This window comes from Cynoglossus semilaevis, chromosome 7 (assembly GCF_000523025.1).
Source record: "Cynoglossus semilaevis isolate Cse_v1.0 chromosome 7, Cse_v1.0, whole genome shotgun sequence".
In the NCBI taxonomy this organism is placed as follows: Eukaryota; Metazoa; Chordata; class Actinopteri; order Pleuronectiformes; family Cynoglossidae; genus Cynoglossus; species Cynoglossus semilaevis.
The window spans coordinates 4,482,925-4,503,448 of NC_024313.1; the positions used below are offsets into that span (position 1 = coordinate 4,482,925).

Genomic DNA, 20,524 nt, shown 5'->3' on the forward strand with positions numbered 1-20,524 from the left:
AATTGGACACAGATTAAAAAGACTTTTCTTTCTCATTTGTGTAGTTGCAATGATTCCACCTGAGGTATGGAGTTAATTTTAATTTATTTTTATTAAGTCAAATTAAATGGGTAAATTAATACGAAGCATGCTACTTGTTGCCTTAAATCTTAAAAAGTTGCCTTTGTCGTAGCTGCACGCGCTGACACATAAAGCCAGACGCTCTAACTAACGTGGGCCTCGTCAAAGGAGATGTGTCACCGGTGCTGCATAATCCTGTTGCAGGTACAACACAACGCTCTGTTGTGCAGGTTTTAATAAGGATCAGTGTGAAAAGAGAAGCTGCACAAACCTCCAAAATGTCAGACACTGCAGTATCATCACTCACAGCAAATGGCCTTCTTTCTCCAGCATCTTCTTTTGTCTTTTTTGTTGTGGTTCTCCTGGGCCCGTCGCACAGCGGTGATGCTGCAAACTGATTATTTAAAGCAGCTTGCCAGCTTTCAGGTCAACTAGGAGAGCGCTGAAGCGCGGCGATTTTCTCCCACTGTGTGTGAATGAGGTGTAAGTGTTTGTTCTGTGCACTGTGTAGTTATCCAATCTGCTACGTTGTGTTCAAACAAACGTCTCACTCAAAGAAAGGCCCTAATATAGACAGAAAACAGACTGACACCAGAAGTGCCTTCAATTCCCCAGCACCACTGTTCCCATACCCACGCATGCCCTCAATTAGCCTATGTGCAGCACATGTGCAACGCCATTAATAAGAGCCAGTGATAATGGTGGAGAGCACCATTGGCCGCGAGTGAGATTTGACTAATTACTGTAATTGTATTGGAGTCATGCTCATTAAATATGAAAATTGTGTTCTGTAAAATGAATGGGGTTTCACCATCACTCTTGCACGGACAGGCCAGAAATAAATTAGGGAACACTTTCACATTGTGCAATTAACGACCGCTACTGCACACACACGCGGCTCCCCGCCACACCTACCGCTGTGAAAATATGATGCTTTTGTGTGTGTGTGTGTGGAGGCAATTTATGCGTGTTTGACGCCGTTCCATTACTTGTTGCTGGCCTGTTTGACCAGGAAATATGGAAATGGTCATATTTTTAGAACAGCTTTTGACTGCTGCTGCTTTGATTTGAGATTTTTAACCAATTTTTTCATTCATTTTACAACAACATTTAATATATATAAATATTGACAGATTATGTAGTTTACATTAACATGGTGGCCAGTTGTTTTAATAGATGTAGAGTCATTTCATTAACTCTTTGCAGAAATGTGTGGACTAATGGGGAAATAATCTCAGATTTCTGCTTCACTGGTTATTTTAGCTGAAAAAAAGTGTAACAAGGGTTAAAGAAGGACACAGTTCAAAAATTAGGTACAGGCACAAAACAAGACTAAAATGTAACAAAGTTAGCATTCTGGGCTCCCTCCAAATTAGCTGCATCTTCCTAAGGCTCAGTTTCGGTAAACCTGACAGTTTAGAAGTTTATATTATTCTGAAAAGACATGGAGAGTTGGGGAAATATCTCTGTGTGAAGACCTGGGGTAAAACATTCTGCTGAATGTGCGTGATCTTCCAGCCATATTTCATTATCATCCATCGACAGCTGGATTAACTAAAGTACTAAAGTAATGTTGGTAATGTTTTTGTGCAGCTCACGTCTGTACTGCAGAAGCCACAGACAGAAAATCCACTTGCAAAACTTCAACAATTAGCCTCCTCAGTTCGGGGTTTCTAATTTAGTCGTTGTTGAACATCTGAACAGATCTGCAGATTTCTGTTTACGTTGGATTCTCCCAGTGAACCAACTTTTCTGTAAATGAGGTTTATTCATGTACATTCTTTCAAATGCTAATTTTCAAATTATTTTGGAATGTAGAAAGACGGAAACTTTTTCCCCCCTTGTTTTTCTCTCTTTTGCAGGCAGATTTTATGTTCACACTACAAAGACGACAAAACACAAATAAAATCTGTTCTTATCATACATTCATGAGATGTCTGCCCGTAAACAATTAATGCTAGCAGTCCAAAAACAACACAACAGCCTCTTACCTCTGCACACAACAGGATGTGCCAATGACTCTTTACTGTAACTTTTGTTCCTTGTTCTTTTTATCGTCTCTGGGGACCGGAGCAGCTGTCAGGACTCCAGAGCGTAGACGACAGCGTCTGGGAGTGGCTACGTCCCCGGGGAGCAGAGCATCTTCTTTTTTTTCCTCCCCTCTCTGGTGTTTCTGCATGCTCAAGTTGTTTGAGAAATCTTGCAATGCAAATGTGGTACTTACCTTTACCGCCCAGTAACAAAACTGTGTCACAGTGAGAGCTTTCTGTGAAAGCCCTGATTTTGTCTGTGCAGATAGAGAGGTGAGGAGAGGCAGGTAAACAAAGCATAATGTGGAGGTCAAATGCTAATGAGTGCTTCATTTGTTACCAGTGGCTCCCTCCAAAGGCAGAGCAGCGACATCAGCAGCGCCCAGACGCTATAAATCAACCCGAATAAACAATAAAAGACTTCATATCATTCAGTCTGCCTCCTTCAACACACTCACAGCCCAGACCCAAATCTCTCTCACGTGGCCTTATTTGAATTGTCCCATTTTAGGGGCTGCCGCTGCTGCCGGGTGAAAGCAGGATGTGTGTCCATTTTCAGGCCTAACACCCCGCCATAAAATTTCCATCTGCTCACTGGCTAATAGGGTGAGACCAGAGAGAGCCCCGCCATGAACTGTAACGTAGCATGCTTTTTGGTTAAGATGCACGGCGTAATGCTGTGAACAGACGCGAACAGATGCAAAGCCATGCGGGGTTTGCAGCTGTTGCCCAGGCCCTTCTATTTAGAAAAAAAAAAAAAAAAAAACTCCGCCACAGCTGTCCCCTCTCTCTCTCCCTCTGAGTCCCTGAGTAAAAGACGACGGGAGGATGACGCTACTGGAGAGGTGGTGAATAATCCACATGGACGGGTGGATGTTGAGCATCACTGGTAATGTTTAGGGATCACATCAAAGAACTTTTTTTTCTTCCTGCAATTTCTTTGTAACACTACTTCCTATAGATGGCGCTCAATTCATTTTGAAAGCAGCCGTGTTTCTCAGCAGGGCTGTCTAACACAGAGTGCCACAGACAGAGCAGTGGTGGGGATGAGCCGCTGCACGGAAAGGCACCCTTACCTGTCCTTGAGCCACAGAGAGGGGGGGGGGAGAGGGAGAGAGAGACAGAGAGAGAGAGAGAGAGAGAGAGAGAGAGAAAAGAGTAGATTCAGCATGTGTGTGCACTGTAGCCAGGAGCCATAAATCACGACCTTCTTCAATTTACACAGGGAGCATATTGATGGTTTCCTATCTCCTTCACTCACTTTCACCTGGTTACATTGTCTAAGACAACAGCGCTCAGGTTAACCATGAGTGACACTTTACAGCCTGTTCTCAGAGGACTCTCACCTCGGCCGCTGAATAATCCTCACGGCAGGTGAAGGAGGGAAAGGAAAAAGGGAAGGAAAGGATGAAGCCGGCCGGTGACAGCACAAGGTTGCGCTAACAGTGCGATCATAGATTCTCTCAAACAGGTAGGCAACAAGGTTGGCTGATGAACAGCGTGACACCATCAATGCCTCCGTCCTGAACGTGGACACTTCTGACACCGGCTGGCGATTTAAGGAGAACAAAAGGTGGTTTATAAGATGTTTATAAGTCACCCGAGGACACCGGGCGTCCCTCACTACTTCGTACAAGACGAGAGGCAAAAGACCGGCAGTTATCAGACGGGCCTAGTCCTGGCACTTGGATGAGTTCTATTTGGCTCCTTAAGAATTTCAACATATATTTGAAAAACATTTTAAATAATGATCAGGGAGATGAAACGTCGTCTTCGAGGGTCAACAACTGTCATCTACGTCTCAGGGAAACAGTTATGCTTAAGGGACTTTTTTACAGCAGGGACTTAATTTATCTTTTGTTTATATATATATATATATATATATTAGCTTCTATAAATATTTTAACCCAATTGGCCATTTTTTATTTTCTTATTTTTTTGTACAGGTAACTGTTTGACACTGATCTAATTTGAGCTGATCTTAGCATTTTACTTCTAAAAATTAATTGTCATCTATTTTGTCATCTATTTGTTTGTATTTATATTAATGCACAGCTGCCTCTGGCAATTTCTCACTATTCACGCTTTGAATACATTTCTTTGCTCATTGTTGGACTCATGGCCTAAAGTTTATTTATTATTAAATGTCAGCTTTTGTGAGCTGACATTATTGACATAAATACAAAATCTGACCTAAAATAATTTAAAAAGCTGAGTTGTTTTTTGAACTTTCCATATTGGAGCACATTGACTCATTACTAATGACAAAAGAACTTTTTTATTTTAACTCCCAACGCCCAAATGAAATGCATTTTTAAATGATTTAATCATTGCATCAAGTAAGACAGAAGGAGCTGTTTGAAAAACAAAAAATCAAAAAAACCATTGGATGTCCCTGGACTTTAGAATCTTCAGGTTCAACTCTACCCTTCATGACTTCACAGTTTTATTTCTAACACCGTCAGTTGGTGTCACCAACACCAACAGTACCAAGCACTCAAATATTGGCAATCCTGAGATGGACAGTCCACAAGTTAATACCCAGATGTTATTTGCAGCAATAATGTGGAGTGGACGGACGCAACCGTGCCAAGAGAATGAATGAATAAATAAAAAATGAAAAAAGTGACAAGCCCATTTATTTGTTTAATTCAATCTTCTGTTGAGAGATCTTTTCGATGGACATCATAGTTGATTTTGTTGCGGGGAAGCCTTCGTGGCAGGCTGATTAAACTCTGACTNNNTAAATGAAATGACTTCCACAGGATTGCACCACAAAAGGAAGGAGTGTGTCAGATGTGCATTCAGCCAGTGTTGTAGCCAACACAAGGTCAAACGGGACATTGTGTACGCAGCTAACCAACTGACAGTCGGGACAGTCCAGGATGCCGTTACACCCCAAGGCACTGTCTTGCTAAATGAACTAGTGCACACACAGACAGGTGCACACACACACAGACACACACACACACGGGTGATCATACAGGAGCCGTCTGTCTGTAAAATTTCCATTATTTGTCAAAGACATGAGCGGACGATAACAGATAAAATAATAGGTCGTGTAAATCAAGGTGGAGTGTGTATTTTAGAAAACATGAGCCACTGAGTGACATAAAAACAACTCCAGTGTGCTGCCCCCTGTCTGTCTTTTCTTTTCTTTTTTTGTGCAAGTAAATAGGACATTCTGGTAGAAGTGTGCACCAATGCACATTACCAGTCGGGGGCAGTAATGATACACAAAAGCTGCAGAGCTTCAATTAATACTGATTAATGAAGAATGCAGGAGGGAGAGAACATGAAATCTTCAACCTCTGCTGAAGAAAAATATTATGGAATGGGGAAAAAAATTGTGTTTTTCAGCATCATGTGTACGGTTTTAAATTCTGTTTTAATATTAAAGAACAAAAGACAAGTTTAAACAGGTCTAACACTGTGGTTATTTCTTCATTTATTACTGTTCTGTACTACAGGGGTTTGTTATAGAGAATATTTCCATAAAGTATATGTTTTAAATAGTTATGCTAAAGTATAAACTTATTTATTACTAAATTCTTCAAACATTATCCGAGCATAGCACCAATTCTACGAGATCAACTGCTCCCTCTTGTGGCCAGGACATGAAGAGTCATGGTAAGTTAGTGTTACGTGTGTTGGGCAGCGACTTCCTGTCAAACCACTGTCCTACTGTTGTATGACTGAACCAATAAAATGATCTAAAACCAAATCTTTCTCAAATGTCTGTCAATTATTCATCCTTACCACCCAATCTCCCGCAGGACGCCCGTGGAAATTCCGGCCAATCAGAGGAGTTCTCACCTCCACACTTCACCAGTTCTTCAAAGAACATCCAGGACCAACAACCAGCGGTCAATTTAGATTGAACTATTGAGTCGAAAACACCAATCTGAATGTTTTTGGCCTAAAGAAGAGAACACGGAAACTCCACATAGCGTAGAAAGATCGGGAATCGAACCAGTGACCAATAAAAACTTGACTTGATTCAGTCAAACTCCTCCTTCAGCTCCTTTCTCCTCCTGTGTGTTGAATAAATCTGATGCAGTGATTCCCATAAATCATGTGATCTTTTTTATTGTCACTGTACATTCAGTGCACTGTTAGTTCTGACTCACTTCAAAAAAAAGCATCTATTTACACGTGGGTGGTACAGTAGGCATGAACACAACAAACAAAACACAAACAGGTCAATGGCACACAACACTGTCCAGTGAAACCAGCTGTGGTCGGCTGTTTTTTCTTTTCTTTTCACCCCCCAGCCGCCCCCCCACCCCTTCTCTTCTCAGTACATTTTTCACATTTTTCCCTCTTGCATCCTCTGAGCGTGTGCACACGTGTTACCCTGTTATTTTCTGAGCGGAGGCCGAGTTCATAATTAAAATGAACCAAAGCGTCCATTTAACTTGATTCACATATCACAATTGCAAAACATAATAATGCTTTGGTAGGGAGTGAAACCTCCTGGGTAATCACACGTCTGTGTCCCACACACACACACACACACACACACACACACATCTCACAGGGTCCGTTATCCACGGTGGACCGTGGTGGCCAGGGAGGTTCCTCCATGTTTTATGTAAATCTGCTCATCGCAGAGTGCGCGCTGATAAGATAAGTCCACAAAAGGAAGAGCGAACAAGCAGCTCTCTCTCCTCCGAGGAATGTGTTCCCCAATTGCAGGAGGTTCATCTACATTTTTTTAATACCCAGTCAGTGATGTCACTTTATTTCTGTGCCACTGATTCCCAGGAGAAACCCATGGCCCGCTTCCAAACCCAGCGTAATTTTCAAAATATGAATTGAGGTATAGGGTCTAGATGACTTCACTTAGCTCCATATGTCCTGCTGTGCCAACGCTAGTCTGCGTGTGTGTGTGTGTGTGAGAGAGAGAGAGAGAGAGAGCACTGAGGGACAGAAAGACACAGAAAACAAGTGTTAGAAAAGGAAAATATCCCACCGTAGACAAATATATCAGACTCAGTCCCACATGAGTAATCATCAACCTTTGACACGATACAGTGGTGTGAATATTTTACAGCTCTTCAGGCGGGCTCAAAATAGCTACATCATGAAAAATGTTTCGTTTTCGTGGCATGTGAAACAAATGCTGGTTGCTACATCCACGCACAGCAGCACGGCTACAGTAAAGGGAAACATGCACAATACACTTAAGCCCCTGTACAGCTCTATACGTCATGGTCGTGTAAAAACTGGTGTCCGACTGCAGCGCCACAACCAAAACAACGAACTGTAGTTGGCGACATTTGCCTTGCATAGCCCAGTGATCGCTCCGTTAGGAAAGGGTTTTTTTTTTTTTTCCAGACCTCAGTGAAACTGCCTTTCGTACAGAGGTTCAAACGGACCCTCCCCACCGACGGAAATGAAACGTCTCTCGTCCCCAAGGTAAAACCAAAGCAGAAATTTAATTGCTCTTTTTCTATTGAGAATTTCAGCTTAGGAGACAATTAGAATTAATTGGATGTCGTCACACCGTTTTAGAACTCTACATACACAGTGTTAGGCATTTCCCCTTTTATTTTCCTGTAATAATTGGGTTGATGGTTTAACCCCCTCCCCACCCTCACTACCATCATATTAGAGCCTTAACTAGTGTAGTATAAAGAAGGAAATATATTACTATTACTTCATGTGTCATAAGGAGTATACTCTGTTCATCAGCTGGGAGTTTTCTCTTGCTGAATTTTCAGTTATTTCTTCATTTTAATTTAAAAAATAAAACTTGCACAATTATTAGTTGGCTAGCCATATCGTCAACACGGGAGGTTATTGCTAGTCCACTGCTAGTTTAGTTAGGTTATTGCTAGTCCACTGCTAGTTTAGCCTGTACCAGCAATCTCCACTCATTTGGCAGGACGACACACTCTATAATAGCATCATCTGCAGGTGAGGACAGGAGCTACATGATCTGTAGAAAATACCAAAATAGACACTGCACATTATGTGTTGAAATTGCAAAACAAAGCCGTACGTGTGTGAATGCAAATCAGTCAGGGGATAATGTACACTTTTTACTGTGACATGATGAAAACAAACAGTGGTCGACAGTGATGGTATTAGAACACTGAGGTGGGCTGGGCAGAATGACTCTACGTCAACTCAGCTGACGACCCTGGGCTTTGGCTTGGTTTCCACAAGTGTCAGATTTAAACCTAGAAATGGACAAACTAGTGGTATGTTTGAGAAAGTGCATCATGGGAATCCTATTCTCCACTGTGTTGGGTTATAATTATCTATGCATTACATTACAGTGAATCAATAACGTCGTCCCTGTGGGGATTGTCCGTAGGTTAGCGGTCGCTCAGCCTTCTCTCGGCTTCTCATTTGGGCAGGAGCTAATGGCACTTGACACTTTAAAGATGCGACGGCTTTAAAGTGTTCATAAAGGACAATATCTGTCTCACTAAAATCCTAAGAGAAGTTGATGAATCGAAGGCTGTATGATCCTCACAACGCTTTACACGCAACTGGCCAAGGTTGAGAGGACAGGACAGAGAAATATGTCGTGTCACGTCAGACTAATAATTTGGCATCTGGTTGTTGATGGGCGGACGCACTCAAAGTCTAAAAAGGTTAAAGTGTGCACCTACATTTTCATACACTAGTGTTTGTTTGTAAAATTACAGTAAAATTATGAAACCCCTCCTTAAGAGATCTCTATTTTGGTTGATAATATTCAAGTAGGGCTAAGTAGCTGCTAACAATTTAAGGTAGACTGTGAAAGTGCTTCCTTAAATGAAAGTGTAAAACCATCCAGTGTATGGTGGTGTTTTCTGCAGCCCCCACCATGTGTCTTTGTCAATGGTTAGAAAAAAAAAGGCAGCAATGCAATACAAAGAATGCAGAGCTGGAAAGTGAAGTGAGGAGCTGCAGTGCGGCCTGGATCACCGCTCAGGGATCGGCTTCGCTTTTGCAAGTCGTAAATCTGGAAATGAAACTTTTATTTTTATGTTGCAGGATGCAGGTTATTTGAGGCGAGAATGTTGTACATTTTTTCTGGTTTTGTTTCTCGTGTTAAAATAGGGCACAATTATTTTTTCTACAGACCTGAATACTCACCATAAGATCACAGGGAGCTAAAACCCTGGTTAGGGTTTTTTTTTAATTGTACTAATGTTAATCATTGCATGGATCAGGAAACTCCAACTGTGAGCATACTTGACCCCAGAACCAATAATCAATGACCAGACAACGGTGCAGCCTGAGCCATGAGTGGGATCCAGGTTTGATATAAACGCATGGGAATGTGAATTCTTCCTGTTCGTCTGTGGAGAATCAGAGGTCCAGTTTCAATGAGACTATAACACAATATTATTGCTTTCTGTGTTGTGGAGAACACGGAGCCAGTTCAAACCCACAGGTACAAACAGAGGCTGACATCTTCAGCAGTGGAACTAATGTGATCGATACAGTGACACTTGACTGAGCGCACAACTTAAATGAAAGTGGTTTAAAAAAAAAAAAGCAAAGCCGCTACAGTATATAGCATACAGGACCATGAAACCCTTTAGAGGCTGTGACTAAAGTATCCCTCCTATTAGATCGCATGAAGTCGCAGCGCTGTTGCTCCTCTTAGAAACCTTAGCTGTATTTACAAAAAAAACCAACAACCAAAAAACCCCCTACAACTTTTAGGACATTTCTCACAGTCCAGTTAGCACGGATCATAGCTTAGCATTGTGTATGGTTTCACAGTATGTTTAGTTGCCTTTCACTGTGGCTGTGTGACGTGTAACACAGAAGGAGACGGAGCTCACGCGTACGTACGTATTTGACCCATTATTGCCACATCTTTTGTCGATGCTTAGTGCAAACTCTCGTGAAGTACGACGGGCAGCCAACCACTGTCCTCCGGTGAGCACCACGTTAACAGACACCATCAGGTTGATGAAGAAGATACTATGAGGTAAATATATCAGGAGGAAATGGAGAATCCCACAGAGCCGCGACGGGCGGCCGTTTGCTGATGACGCATGTCTCACAATTCTCCTCCCCGCCCAGTGCAAGTTCACACAATTTACAGTACACATATTATATGCAGACCAGTTAGAGACTATTGCTTTAAACAACTCAGATGGAAAAATGAAAGAAACAAATAAAATAAGGATCATAGTAACGTGGCTGCGGAGCCAAGCGGTTCTTGGGGACATATATTATATTAACACACTTCCGTTCTGAGATGAAAATAAAATAGGAACCAAAGTCACAGAAGATTCAGGTGATATACAGCAGTGGGTCTGTGGTTATAACCAGACCTCAGCTGCCGGATTTTTCTGTACACAACTTCTCTATTTACATCATCGTGATCCCACATCAATCAGGCTGATATTTCCTCTTCTTTTTTTTCTCTTGTTTAACTTAATTTAAAAGTGTTTAAATAACATCCGTCCAAAGCTTCATCCGTCCACTGTCTCTTGGCACTCTGCCTTCACTTTTACGGCCCGTCCCTCGCCTCACGCTGGCCGATGCCGCTGTTCGTCACGCACCTGCAGCGGCTGTTAGGCCTTGGCTTCCAGCATCTCGAGGAATAGTTTGTGCATGGGGACTTTGCCCTGCATCTTGATGCTGTAGAAGTGCTGCACTGCCTTGGTGGCAGTCTGACGGAGCAGGGGCAGCGTCATGAGGAGCTTGCCTGCCCGCCGAGGGTCCTCCGGGTGCTGGGAGCCCTCAAAGTCCTGTAGGGCCTCGTGGAGTGAATCCTGGAGCCTTTGGACGGCCTCAATGTTCTCTATATGCATGGAGTCTGGGGCAGGGAGGATGATGGGAAATGATGGAGGGAATGGAAGGAAGAATACACTTCATTAATCACATGACAGTGGGTCTCCAAATAAACCTGCTGAAGGGAAAGGTCCTGGGGTCAACCAGACCCAAACTCAACAACTTATGGTTCCATGGTGCAGTGGTCATGCCTGCCTTACACGCAGAGGGTCCTGGGTTTGAGACCCAAGAGAACCACCTTCCCCTAAAGGCTGCTGTGAACGTTCCTATTCTGGGACGAATTAGAGACTCAATTTTACTTTTATTTAATTTTGGAAAAAAAAGTATTTTATGCATGTAATTGGGATAATTCCGAATGATAACAATTACCAGCAGGGGGCAGTGATTCAACTCCAAGAACATTAACTGATGACAATGAGATATTTGGGAGGCAAGCCGGGGGAGGTGGTGGGAGGGCACTTTCACACATGTGACAGACAGCTCTGTCAGAAGGGGGCGTTCCTTACAGTATTTCCTGGTCTGTGTAGCACAGTATTATAGTTTAATGAATCAATACTACACTACTTACACTTTCTTTTGTGTTTTTTAATTCTAACATGTAGTTCCTGTGCAGTACGAGTCGTCAACTAGGTGATGGGCGTGGCTAGCTGACACATCAGCGACCACGCGGTTTTGTGTTGTAGCAACAGCTAGCATTAAATTCCTCCTCTTGTCTTCGCAAACATGCAATTCTGGAGAGAGGTTTTCTCCTGTTGGTGGTTAATGACACTCCTTAAATAAATGCCTAAGCGCAGGCAGGACTCTGGGGAAACGGAGGAGAGGGAGGTGCACCGGAGGCCTGTATAAATATACAGTGGCACCGGGAAAAAGATTCATTTCTTTTGGTATCATGGAGCACATACATCCCCCCTGCTAATGAATTCAGATGGCTGCATTACTAGGATATCGTTCAGCTGAATGATGGCAGCAGATGGCCTTCATTTCCATAAGAAAGAGCAGTTGGGCCCCTTATGTATAGTCTCTAAAATAAAACCAGTTGAGACTTATTAAAAACTGCTCTCTACGTTCAAGTCTACAAGTCGGGAAAAAAAAAAACCCTGACATGTCCTCCGAAAGGACACGCTAACAGAGTGTTTTAATGGACAAGCGGTGGTTTGCTCTGAGGCAATTCCACTCAGCAGTCCAGCAGTGTCAGAGCCAATCTGTGCGTGGATCTCATCCACGTTTCATCAAGTGATTGCACAGAACGAAATGATGTAAATGCGCTGCAGTTCCACAGTCCGATCCGGACGATTCATTTACGTTTTTATTTATCCGCCTTTTTACAACCTAAACACGTGGTTATTACCGAGGCCAACGCGGCCGAGTGATTGAAGTGTGTGAGTGAATTAGATCAGCAGCATCGCGCGCCATGAAAGTTGGTGAGCGGCGTAGAGCCACGCATGAACATGTAAATGAGGCAGAAAAAAGGAAAGTACAAGGATAATTATGTTCCTAACTGACTGATTAAGTCTCTTTTACCAGTCGCCTTCTGTGTAAATTGCATTTCTATCTTGGGAAATTAACTAGGCTACGTGGACCGCACATGTGTTCCAGCACTCTTCATTTGAAACCTTCATGTTAATGCCGATCTGATCCTCGTTTGGCTGTGTGTGTGTGTGTGTGTGTGGAGGTGGGAAAAGAAGGAATATGTTTTGAAATGTGTGTCAGCGTGTGTGTGTGTGTGTGTGTGTTAAAGGAGGTTAGGCGTGGAATGCAAAACTAACTTTGAAGAAACAATTTCCATGTAATCCGTCAGCAGCCCGGCGTCAAACCCGTCGATACTCCGCTAATTACAAAATCAATGGCCATGAATCTCCACAGCTGTCACACCCACCGGACCCCCGCGGCCGCAGCTCCGCAGGACCGTGTTCAAACGAGCCGGAGCTGCCCTCTCACCCCCGGCCTTCCTCTCTCACACTTCTCCTTTACCTTTGCATCCTTGTCTTTCCACCCCTCCCCTCAGCCCCCTCCTCACCCCCCACCTCCTCTTGCCCTCACCTTAGCGTTCCCCCTCCCATCTCTGCCTGATCTCCCACAGAGAGTTTGTCATCAGACGTCTAAAGCTCTGGCCTCAGCATTTTTCATTTTTCAGTCAGGCAGGAGAAAAGACTCCTAACAGGCATTGATTACCGGGGGGACAGGCCGGGCCTCATGAAAAGCAAACTGTCGATACGGGCACAGCATCTTCACATTGGAACAAACGAGGCCCGTCGCTCCCCGACGCTCATTCCACTCCACTTAACACATTTTATTGACAGCCCCTGTTTTCCTAATGAAATGCTAAATATATCTCCCTCCACTGCGGCGTGCTGGCAGCCACTGTTATGGAGATGGAGAGAATGAGAGCGCAATGTGACAGTGTCTCACACACACACACACACACACACACATAGTAAAACAACACTAGGCACACATACTCTCTTTCTCAGAGAGGATGTTAAATGAAACAATGTACTCCTGACCTTTTTGTCCCCCTCTTATCAGACACCCTTCATCATGGCAGTGATCAGGTCAGCAGATATGGACCAGCACTTGACATTTTTTTTGTTTTTATTCCTTTTGTCTGCTTTAATTAAATGCCAGTTCAATTTTCTGATTTCTTTGGTAAAAAGCGGCACAAAAACTGAACGTTTTGTTAAATCCCTTCTAAAGGTTAAAGTTTAACTCAGGGGTAAAATCAAGAACAACGAATAAGCTTAAGGACAACTTAAGCTCTGATCACATATCAAAAAGTTAGCCAAAAATGAATTAACTCATATAGCTACTAGTAGCTAATTTATTTTTAAAATAATGAAATACAAGGTCAGATATACTAAGATGACTTTTTGACGACACCTGATGAAATAAAATAATAAGCAACGATAAGTAAATAAGTAAAAACAAAAAGCGTTCTGTTAGCCACAGAAATACTAGTATTAGCCATGAGGTAATAAACCTTAAAGTCAACCAAAAACAGTGATTAATGTTTAATTTAATAATAAAAAAAAACAGTTTACTTCTCGATGATTTAATTTGTAAAAATTTCTATTTGAATATATTTTTAATCTTATTCTAAAACTCCAGTCGGATCAAGGACCTGACGCTCACCTGAGTTGGCGAGGGCGATGGCTTTGAGCGTGACAAATTCCTCCTTCTCTATGCGTAGCTTCTTGTAGCGTCGCACCAGCGGCAGGATGGCAACGTGCAGGTCCAGCAGGCCCGAGACCCTGGCCTGGTCCTCGTCCACGACGTAGTCCTCGGCGTACACGATCTCGTCCTCGCAGGGCAGCGAGCGGAACACGATGCTCAGCACCAAGATCTCCATCCAGGCGCTCTGCAGTAGACTCATCTGGTCTGCCAGCGAGAGAGTGGAAAAACCTGTGGGATTAAAGGGGATTTGTGTTATTTGTTTTCTCTTTCTGCGAATCGCAGTGGAACCGCAGGACAAGGCGTGAGATCAGTCCCTTAATGCCCCTACACTTAAACTGCTCATTTCAAGGCCCCCGGTTGTTTTATGTGCTCATTCACTGCAGCACAATCCCCGGAGAAGCCCTACTTGAAACAGGGGCCGACCACTTCTAGGTGCCGGCTTAAGTGGGGAATATGAATGAGTCCAGAGCAGAGGCCTTTGAAACCTGAGCCGCGGCTCCTTCAGCCACCAGCCGTCAACACCTCCACACCACACACTGCACAAACACACAGCGGGCGGTGAAGACAAGCGCCCGCCTCAGGCTCACTGTCCATCACCTCAGTAAAAACATTTACAGTGAAGACACAGACAGTACAGTGAAGGCAGCTGGACCGGTATATCGGCATCATTTTATACATTTAAAAACCGACTACAGTAGGAGCTGTGGTTGAGGCAGAGAAAACACCCCGACACAGTCTTTGCTAGTGTGAGTCATTTATATTTTATAAGAATTTTTTTTTTTGGAACATTCCGAAACAACATGGTGTTACTGTTAATCACAGAGGGTGAATTTTTTCATTTTGATAAATTAAAAAAAAAAGTCTCACATTTAAGAAACCTTATTATTCAAAGATTTCTGAAATATATTAGGTGAGTAATGGAAATACATTTTTCCAAAATAATCTAGTGACCATTTTGCAATGCAATGTTTTTTAACATTTTTGGATAAATATGCATTTTCTAACTAGTAAACAGTAACTATTACGGTATATTTGTGTAAATTTACATTTTCCCTGCCTTTTTTGTGACTGCCTACAGTAGTTCAGATAACGTCCTGCTAAATGTTAGCCTTAAATCAATTCAACAAAGTGAAGAAAAATTCTTAAAGAAATCAATGGGTTTTTTTTATCTTCCTTAATGTTTGCCTTAAGAAAAATTCTTAAAGAAATCAATGGTTGATACTTCTCTGATGAATCTAAGGTTTTCAAAGCACTAACTTGGTCAATTCTATACATTAGAAGCCACTGTAACAAAATACTACAAAGATATTCTAATAACATGGACAACAAAACACAGTCCTACTCCATCCTATCACTGGCCTCGGTCCTCGGTCTTGTTTGTTTAACCTGCTGAAGTCCAAGACCCCGTGGTTGACCCATCAACCTTCTACCAACCATTATGGAGTGACAGACACCTGAAAGCCTCTCAACTGCCACATTAGCTTTTACCACTGGGGGTGAATAGGCATGTGATTGGAGGATATTGACCAGGGCCTTGATCCCACCGCTGTCCTTACTCAAATCTGTACTTTTATGGATGGGAATGGAGCAGGTCGACTAAAGAGAGTTCCTCTGCCAGGTTCTTATCAAGCAAATGGAGGAACCATGGAAAGAATGAAAGAATGAGGCAGAGAGAAAAGAGGAGCGGGGGTGTCATTGATTAGTAGATTCTAATCAGTCCACCAAATGCGAAGGGTTGATCGATCGGAGCCTCACATCTGACAAACAGACAGTTGATGGAGGACATCCGCTACATGTTTGAAGGGGGATGGGAGAACGGTGGGACCAGTGAATGGAGATACTTCAGGCTGCGTCAGGAAATCATGACGCTGCTCTTTATTCTTGACAAAGACCAGAAAAGGTTTGAACCGTCCGCCAGCGTTAACGGAGGAATGTAAGAATTTCATCTCAGCGCTAATACAGACAGGACAGACACAGACTGATACTTTGGTGGTAAGAACCGAGTGTCCTGTGGAGCTGTACACCTCCAAACTAAATCAGAGAAACTCTTTATTTGGATATGTTTAACTATTTTCAGATTTGAAAAATAAACACTCTAAATAAAATAATGATTGGATGTTTTCCTTTTCTCTGTTCTGTTGTGTTGCAGACAATTGCATTACTGCCACCTACAGGGCTAGTTGCCTGCTTGCAAACAAAAGATAGAAAAAGATATTACAGGAGAGTGGTGACATACCACTCTACACTACTAGTGGCTTTTAATTATGTTTTTGTTTTGTTTTTTCAAATTTGAAATGAAGCAATCGTTTGGATGTTTTACATATTTTCATCAAGTCTTTGTCATGTTTCCACGTTCAGTCTCTGAAGTACTGAACTGACACCATATCCATCTTCCTCCTCTGGTTCCTCATCAGTCTTCCCTTCTCCCCACCATCCCTACTTTTTTTTTCTTCTTCTCTCTTTTCACTCAATTTACTGAAGCGACACAGTGACTTGCCGGCTCCCCGGGGGTTGCCTCGGCACTTCAGATAGGTTGCCTGGAGGTGGCGGAGTTAAGTGACGCCGTGGAGGGTGATTCCACCTGATCAAATATCAATATTTCACACCGCTGATTCAGTGACGTTTGACCAAACATGACACAATATCGAGCAAATTGGCTGATGTCTGTGGGTCCGCGTCTACGGTTTCTTCCTGTTTTGGTGACAGACACCGTGACAGAGGCGCTGTTCCACTGCTCTGACAGACAATGAAGTGATGAGCAAAATGATTTTGTATTCCACGTCTGCAGACGTCTGGAAAACATGACGTGGAGCCACAAATGTCTTCTACAATAAGAGATTCATTATTATTTTTATTTTAGGAGCATTAACCACTTTTCCGCACATCTGCGCTGCAGATTTGTGTTTTTTCCCTTCACGCCCACGTCAGGATATTAGCACTTGTTGACAGAAAATAATTGCGCTGCGGCTTCATAACAGTATAATACGTGCGGGGAAGAGATAAGTAACCAAATCCTTATTGAGTAAAACAGAGAGAGACAGAGTGGCTGGCAGTGAAGCCTGAAGCTGTCATTGAGAGCCCGCTCTGAAACAGACAGCAGTTCACTCTCTATTCATTTAGTATCATTACAGGCCTCCTAAGAGCCCTAATGGGCCTAATAAAAAGACAGAGGTAATAATGAGACAAGAGGGCCCTATATGAGCAGGAGGAGCAGGAGGAGCAGGAGAGGGAGAGCCAGGGGAGCAGGAGGAAACTGGAGAGTGTGAAAGATATGATATGAGAGAGAGAGAGAGAGAGAGAGAGAGAGAGAAAAGTCAGAGGAATAAAGCTGTGCCATGGACTGAGTGAAGATTGAACTGTACAGGAGAGGAAAACGTCAAATATACAGATACAGGTGTGTATTGTGTGTATTGTGTGTATTGTGTGGTCCCGTTTGATGCAGGTTTCTCTGTGTGGGCTTGTCTATGTGTGTGTGTGTGTGAGGGAACAGCTGCACAAATGAAGGCCACCTCTGACCTCTGCCCCACTGTGATGTGATTCTGTTTCCATTTTTATGACAGTGTGTAACAGCCAATCAAAAGCCGCTGCTTATGAAAACAAATGTCCACATTACAGCGTTCAGTGTCCACCGGTTAAATCATGAGTCATTCTCAGTCATCGTAATTCTTGGTCCAGTTATTAATACTTTAAAGTTGCTTCTGAGATTATGAATTAAATATGATCTGACAAATGTCATATTGACAATTACATTTTTTTTTTTAATCTAACGTCATCCTTTTGGCCATTTACAACTGTGGTGGCTTTAATTTGAATTTATTTAGACTTGATGCTCACATATATATGAGAACTTTAGTTGGCGTTAGATGATTGTTGACCACTAGGTTACCTACCTGTGAGTAAACTGTGAGAACGGCCTCTAATAGTTAAATCAATTCCAGGACGTTGGTCATTTCACAGTGTGAAAAACATAAAACACGTCCCTCTGCTGGTCGTCACATTGAAGGACTTTTACATTAACGGCTGGATCTGCAGTAATGACTCTTATTACCCCATCGTTAGGGCCATTTGCGCCGTAGCCTACGAGAGTAATGGTGGGAGTGGACTGTTAAACTGTAGGGACCCCTTTTGTCTTAATCGTTACTTGGTGACACTGTGAACCAGTGGCCCCGGGTAAAGTGTCCCCTGAGTGTCACAGGCCCCCCTTTAATAACTCTGGAAGGTCTGCGCTCAGATATTCATCGCATAAAAGATCAATAGTTATACATAGAAAATGTAAAAAGGGAGATTGAGGTTTCAAAAATGTGACAGTAAACTGTTCGCAATTATTTCTGCGCCCGCCGGCCGTGACGACGTTGGAGAATTCGATTGTTTTTGCCTGATCTGACCCCAGGTTTACTCTGGGAAAAACTCCGATCTAATGGTTTAAGCTCAGAGATGTTTCTCCAGTGAAGTCATGCTCCTCCACTGCAGCGTTCTGCGGCCGTCCCTGCCAAAGTCATTCCACCGCGGGTTCAGCATTGTTAAAGAGTCAAATGTAAATCTGATGAGGAATCAGAGATTTGAGACGAACACGGAGCAAAAGATCTGTTTATAGACGACAGGGTGGAATGTTTTAAAGCTGATTTATTGTTTGTAAAGGGGGCGCTGTTTTTCTTTAGACTTTAGAAAACACGCGCAACAGGACATTTGTTTTCTAGATTTTATCTGTGAATAGTTTTTTTAATTAAAAATAATTTTTAATAAAAGTATGTTTTTAGAACAAAATTTAAATATTGACTCAAATTTCTATTAGCAATTAAAGAGCTAAAGCTAGACGTTTTTTTTCATTTTATTCTTTATATTTTTTTCTACTGTTACTGTACATTTAACCCTCCTGACTCTGAATAGTCATTGCTGTTTACCTTTAATCAAGGCCCAGTCTTATTGATGCCTGTTTTGTTTTCAGTCTCTGCTTTCTCCAGATGTAACTCTAAACAAAAGTTGACTTTTGCAGGGTTTGAAACAAAGACCTGTGCGTCCTTGTCATCACAGAGCAGTGAGTTCCCATCGCGATGAAAAGAGAGAGAAGATCTGAGAGCATTTGCATAACAAGCCTTATTTAAGAATTTGTCAACAAGGTCCATGGAAATCCATCAGTGTTTCCCTTAAATAAATCAATTTGACCACAGCCTGTGTGCAGCTCCTTAAGTAAGTAAGAGGATTGGTTGCTTTAAGTCTAGGATTGAAATGGAATACATTGACATGGGGGCGGGCCTGCCTGACTCCCCTGCCCCTACAGTCAAATCAAAGGTTTCAGCTGCTCTTTATTGATTAGATTTTAGAATATGGGACCGGCTTCTCCCTTAGGTGCAGATGAGCAGCAGATGTTAATTATCCTGTGTGTGTGTGCACGAGTGTGTGTGGGCGCTAGAGTGGGTGCACTACTTCACTAATCTCACATGGTGCGAGTTCAGCAAATTAAAGCACAAATGTGTGGAGGATCAACAGAAGAGGAGGACGCAGCTCCACTTCAACATTCACACACATTCATCTCAGACATTAACCACACACCAACAGGCAGGAGACGTGGAAGAGAAACGTCCACGTGTCTACGGTGATAACGTAACCCCACCTGGGATATGTTTGGCCCAGCCGATGATGACCACCAGCTCACGGTCAGCCAAGTCACACAGCGTGGTCAGGGCCTTGATGTCTCCGTCAGGCATGGTGGGGTCAGGCATGGCGTAGATCTTCTCTGGCTCCACCACCAGCAGATGGGAAACGATCTTTGTCACTGAGAAAGAGAGAGAGAGAGAGAGAGAGAGAGAGAGGAGGGAGGGAGGGGGCTCATTATAAACATTTTAATTTGGAGCAGATTAGTTGTTTACAGCTCTATTTGTTTAGGCTCCAGAACTAATAAACTATAAATACAGACACAGTTCTGTGCCAAAGATTTACAGTACTAGGCAAATGTGTACATTTACTGTATACTCTCCACTTCCCAGCCTTTTTTTTAAGTATTTAAAAAATATATAGAGAACTAACTCATTCTCAACAACACTGAACATCCACTCTTTCGTAACTAGGTTAATAAATTCAAATGTCATTTTTAGCCCAGTCCCTGAAAGGTGTCGTGGTTGGAGCTGCACGTGTTTTTTTTTTTTTCGTTTTCAGTTGGTACAGTGAACAGTGTAATGATTTGGACTATTAAGGTCACTGTGATGCTGCTAATGGGTTAGGAAAAAAGGGAACAGCATTTAACACAAAGAACACTGTCCTCACACTAATCTATAAAGTCAGCAGTTTGACATGACTAAAAATAGGATTTCAAATATTATTTTATAAATGTAATGGAATTATTCCTTTTGCAAAGTGAAGCAATGCCACCTTTTTATGTAACGGAACGGAGCCTTGTGCACACCTGCACATTATCACTGGAACTGTAAATGATGTCAAAGTGCTGAAAAAAATATGTTTGAAGAGAAAAAGTAATGTCTCTATTACAAAAAAAAAATAAAGCCAAGTGGGTT

General features: G+C 42.6%; 1 protein-coding gene and 1 long non-coding RNA gene across 3 annotated transcripts in view; one reads left to right on the plus strand and one right to left on the minus strand.

The window, feature by feature from the left end:
* Positions 1–4,840: 4,840 nt before the first annotated feature.
* LOC112487193 (uncharacterized) lies at positions 4,841–9,630 on the plus strand. The gene is made up of 2 exons (XR_003050037.1): positions 4,841–7,891; positions 7,923–9,630. It is a non-coding gene; the product is annotated as an uncharacterized LOC112487193 (long non-coding RNA).
* Positions 9,124–20,524, minus strand: part of LOC103380809 (steroid hormone receptor ERR2-like) — a 110,801-nt gene continuing 99,400 nt past the window's right edge. For both annotated transcript variants that reach the window (XM_025056693.1, XM_008312904.3), the window contains 3 exons: positions 19,627–19,788; positions 13,974–14,243; positions 9,124–10,869 (listed from right to left, as the gene is read on the minus strand). In XM_025056693.1, coding sequence (XP_024912461.1) covers positions 10,625–10,869; positions 13,974–14,243; positions 19,627–19,788 — 677 coding nt within the window. In that variant the 3' untranslated portion in view covers positions 9,124–10,624. The remainder of the gene's footprint in view (positions 10,870–13,973; positions 14,244–19,626; positions 19,789–20,524) is intronic.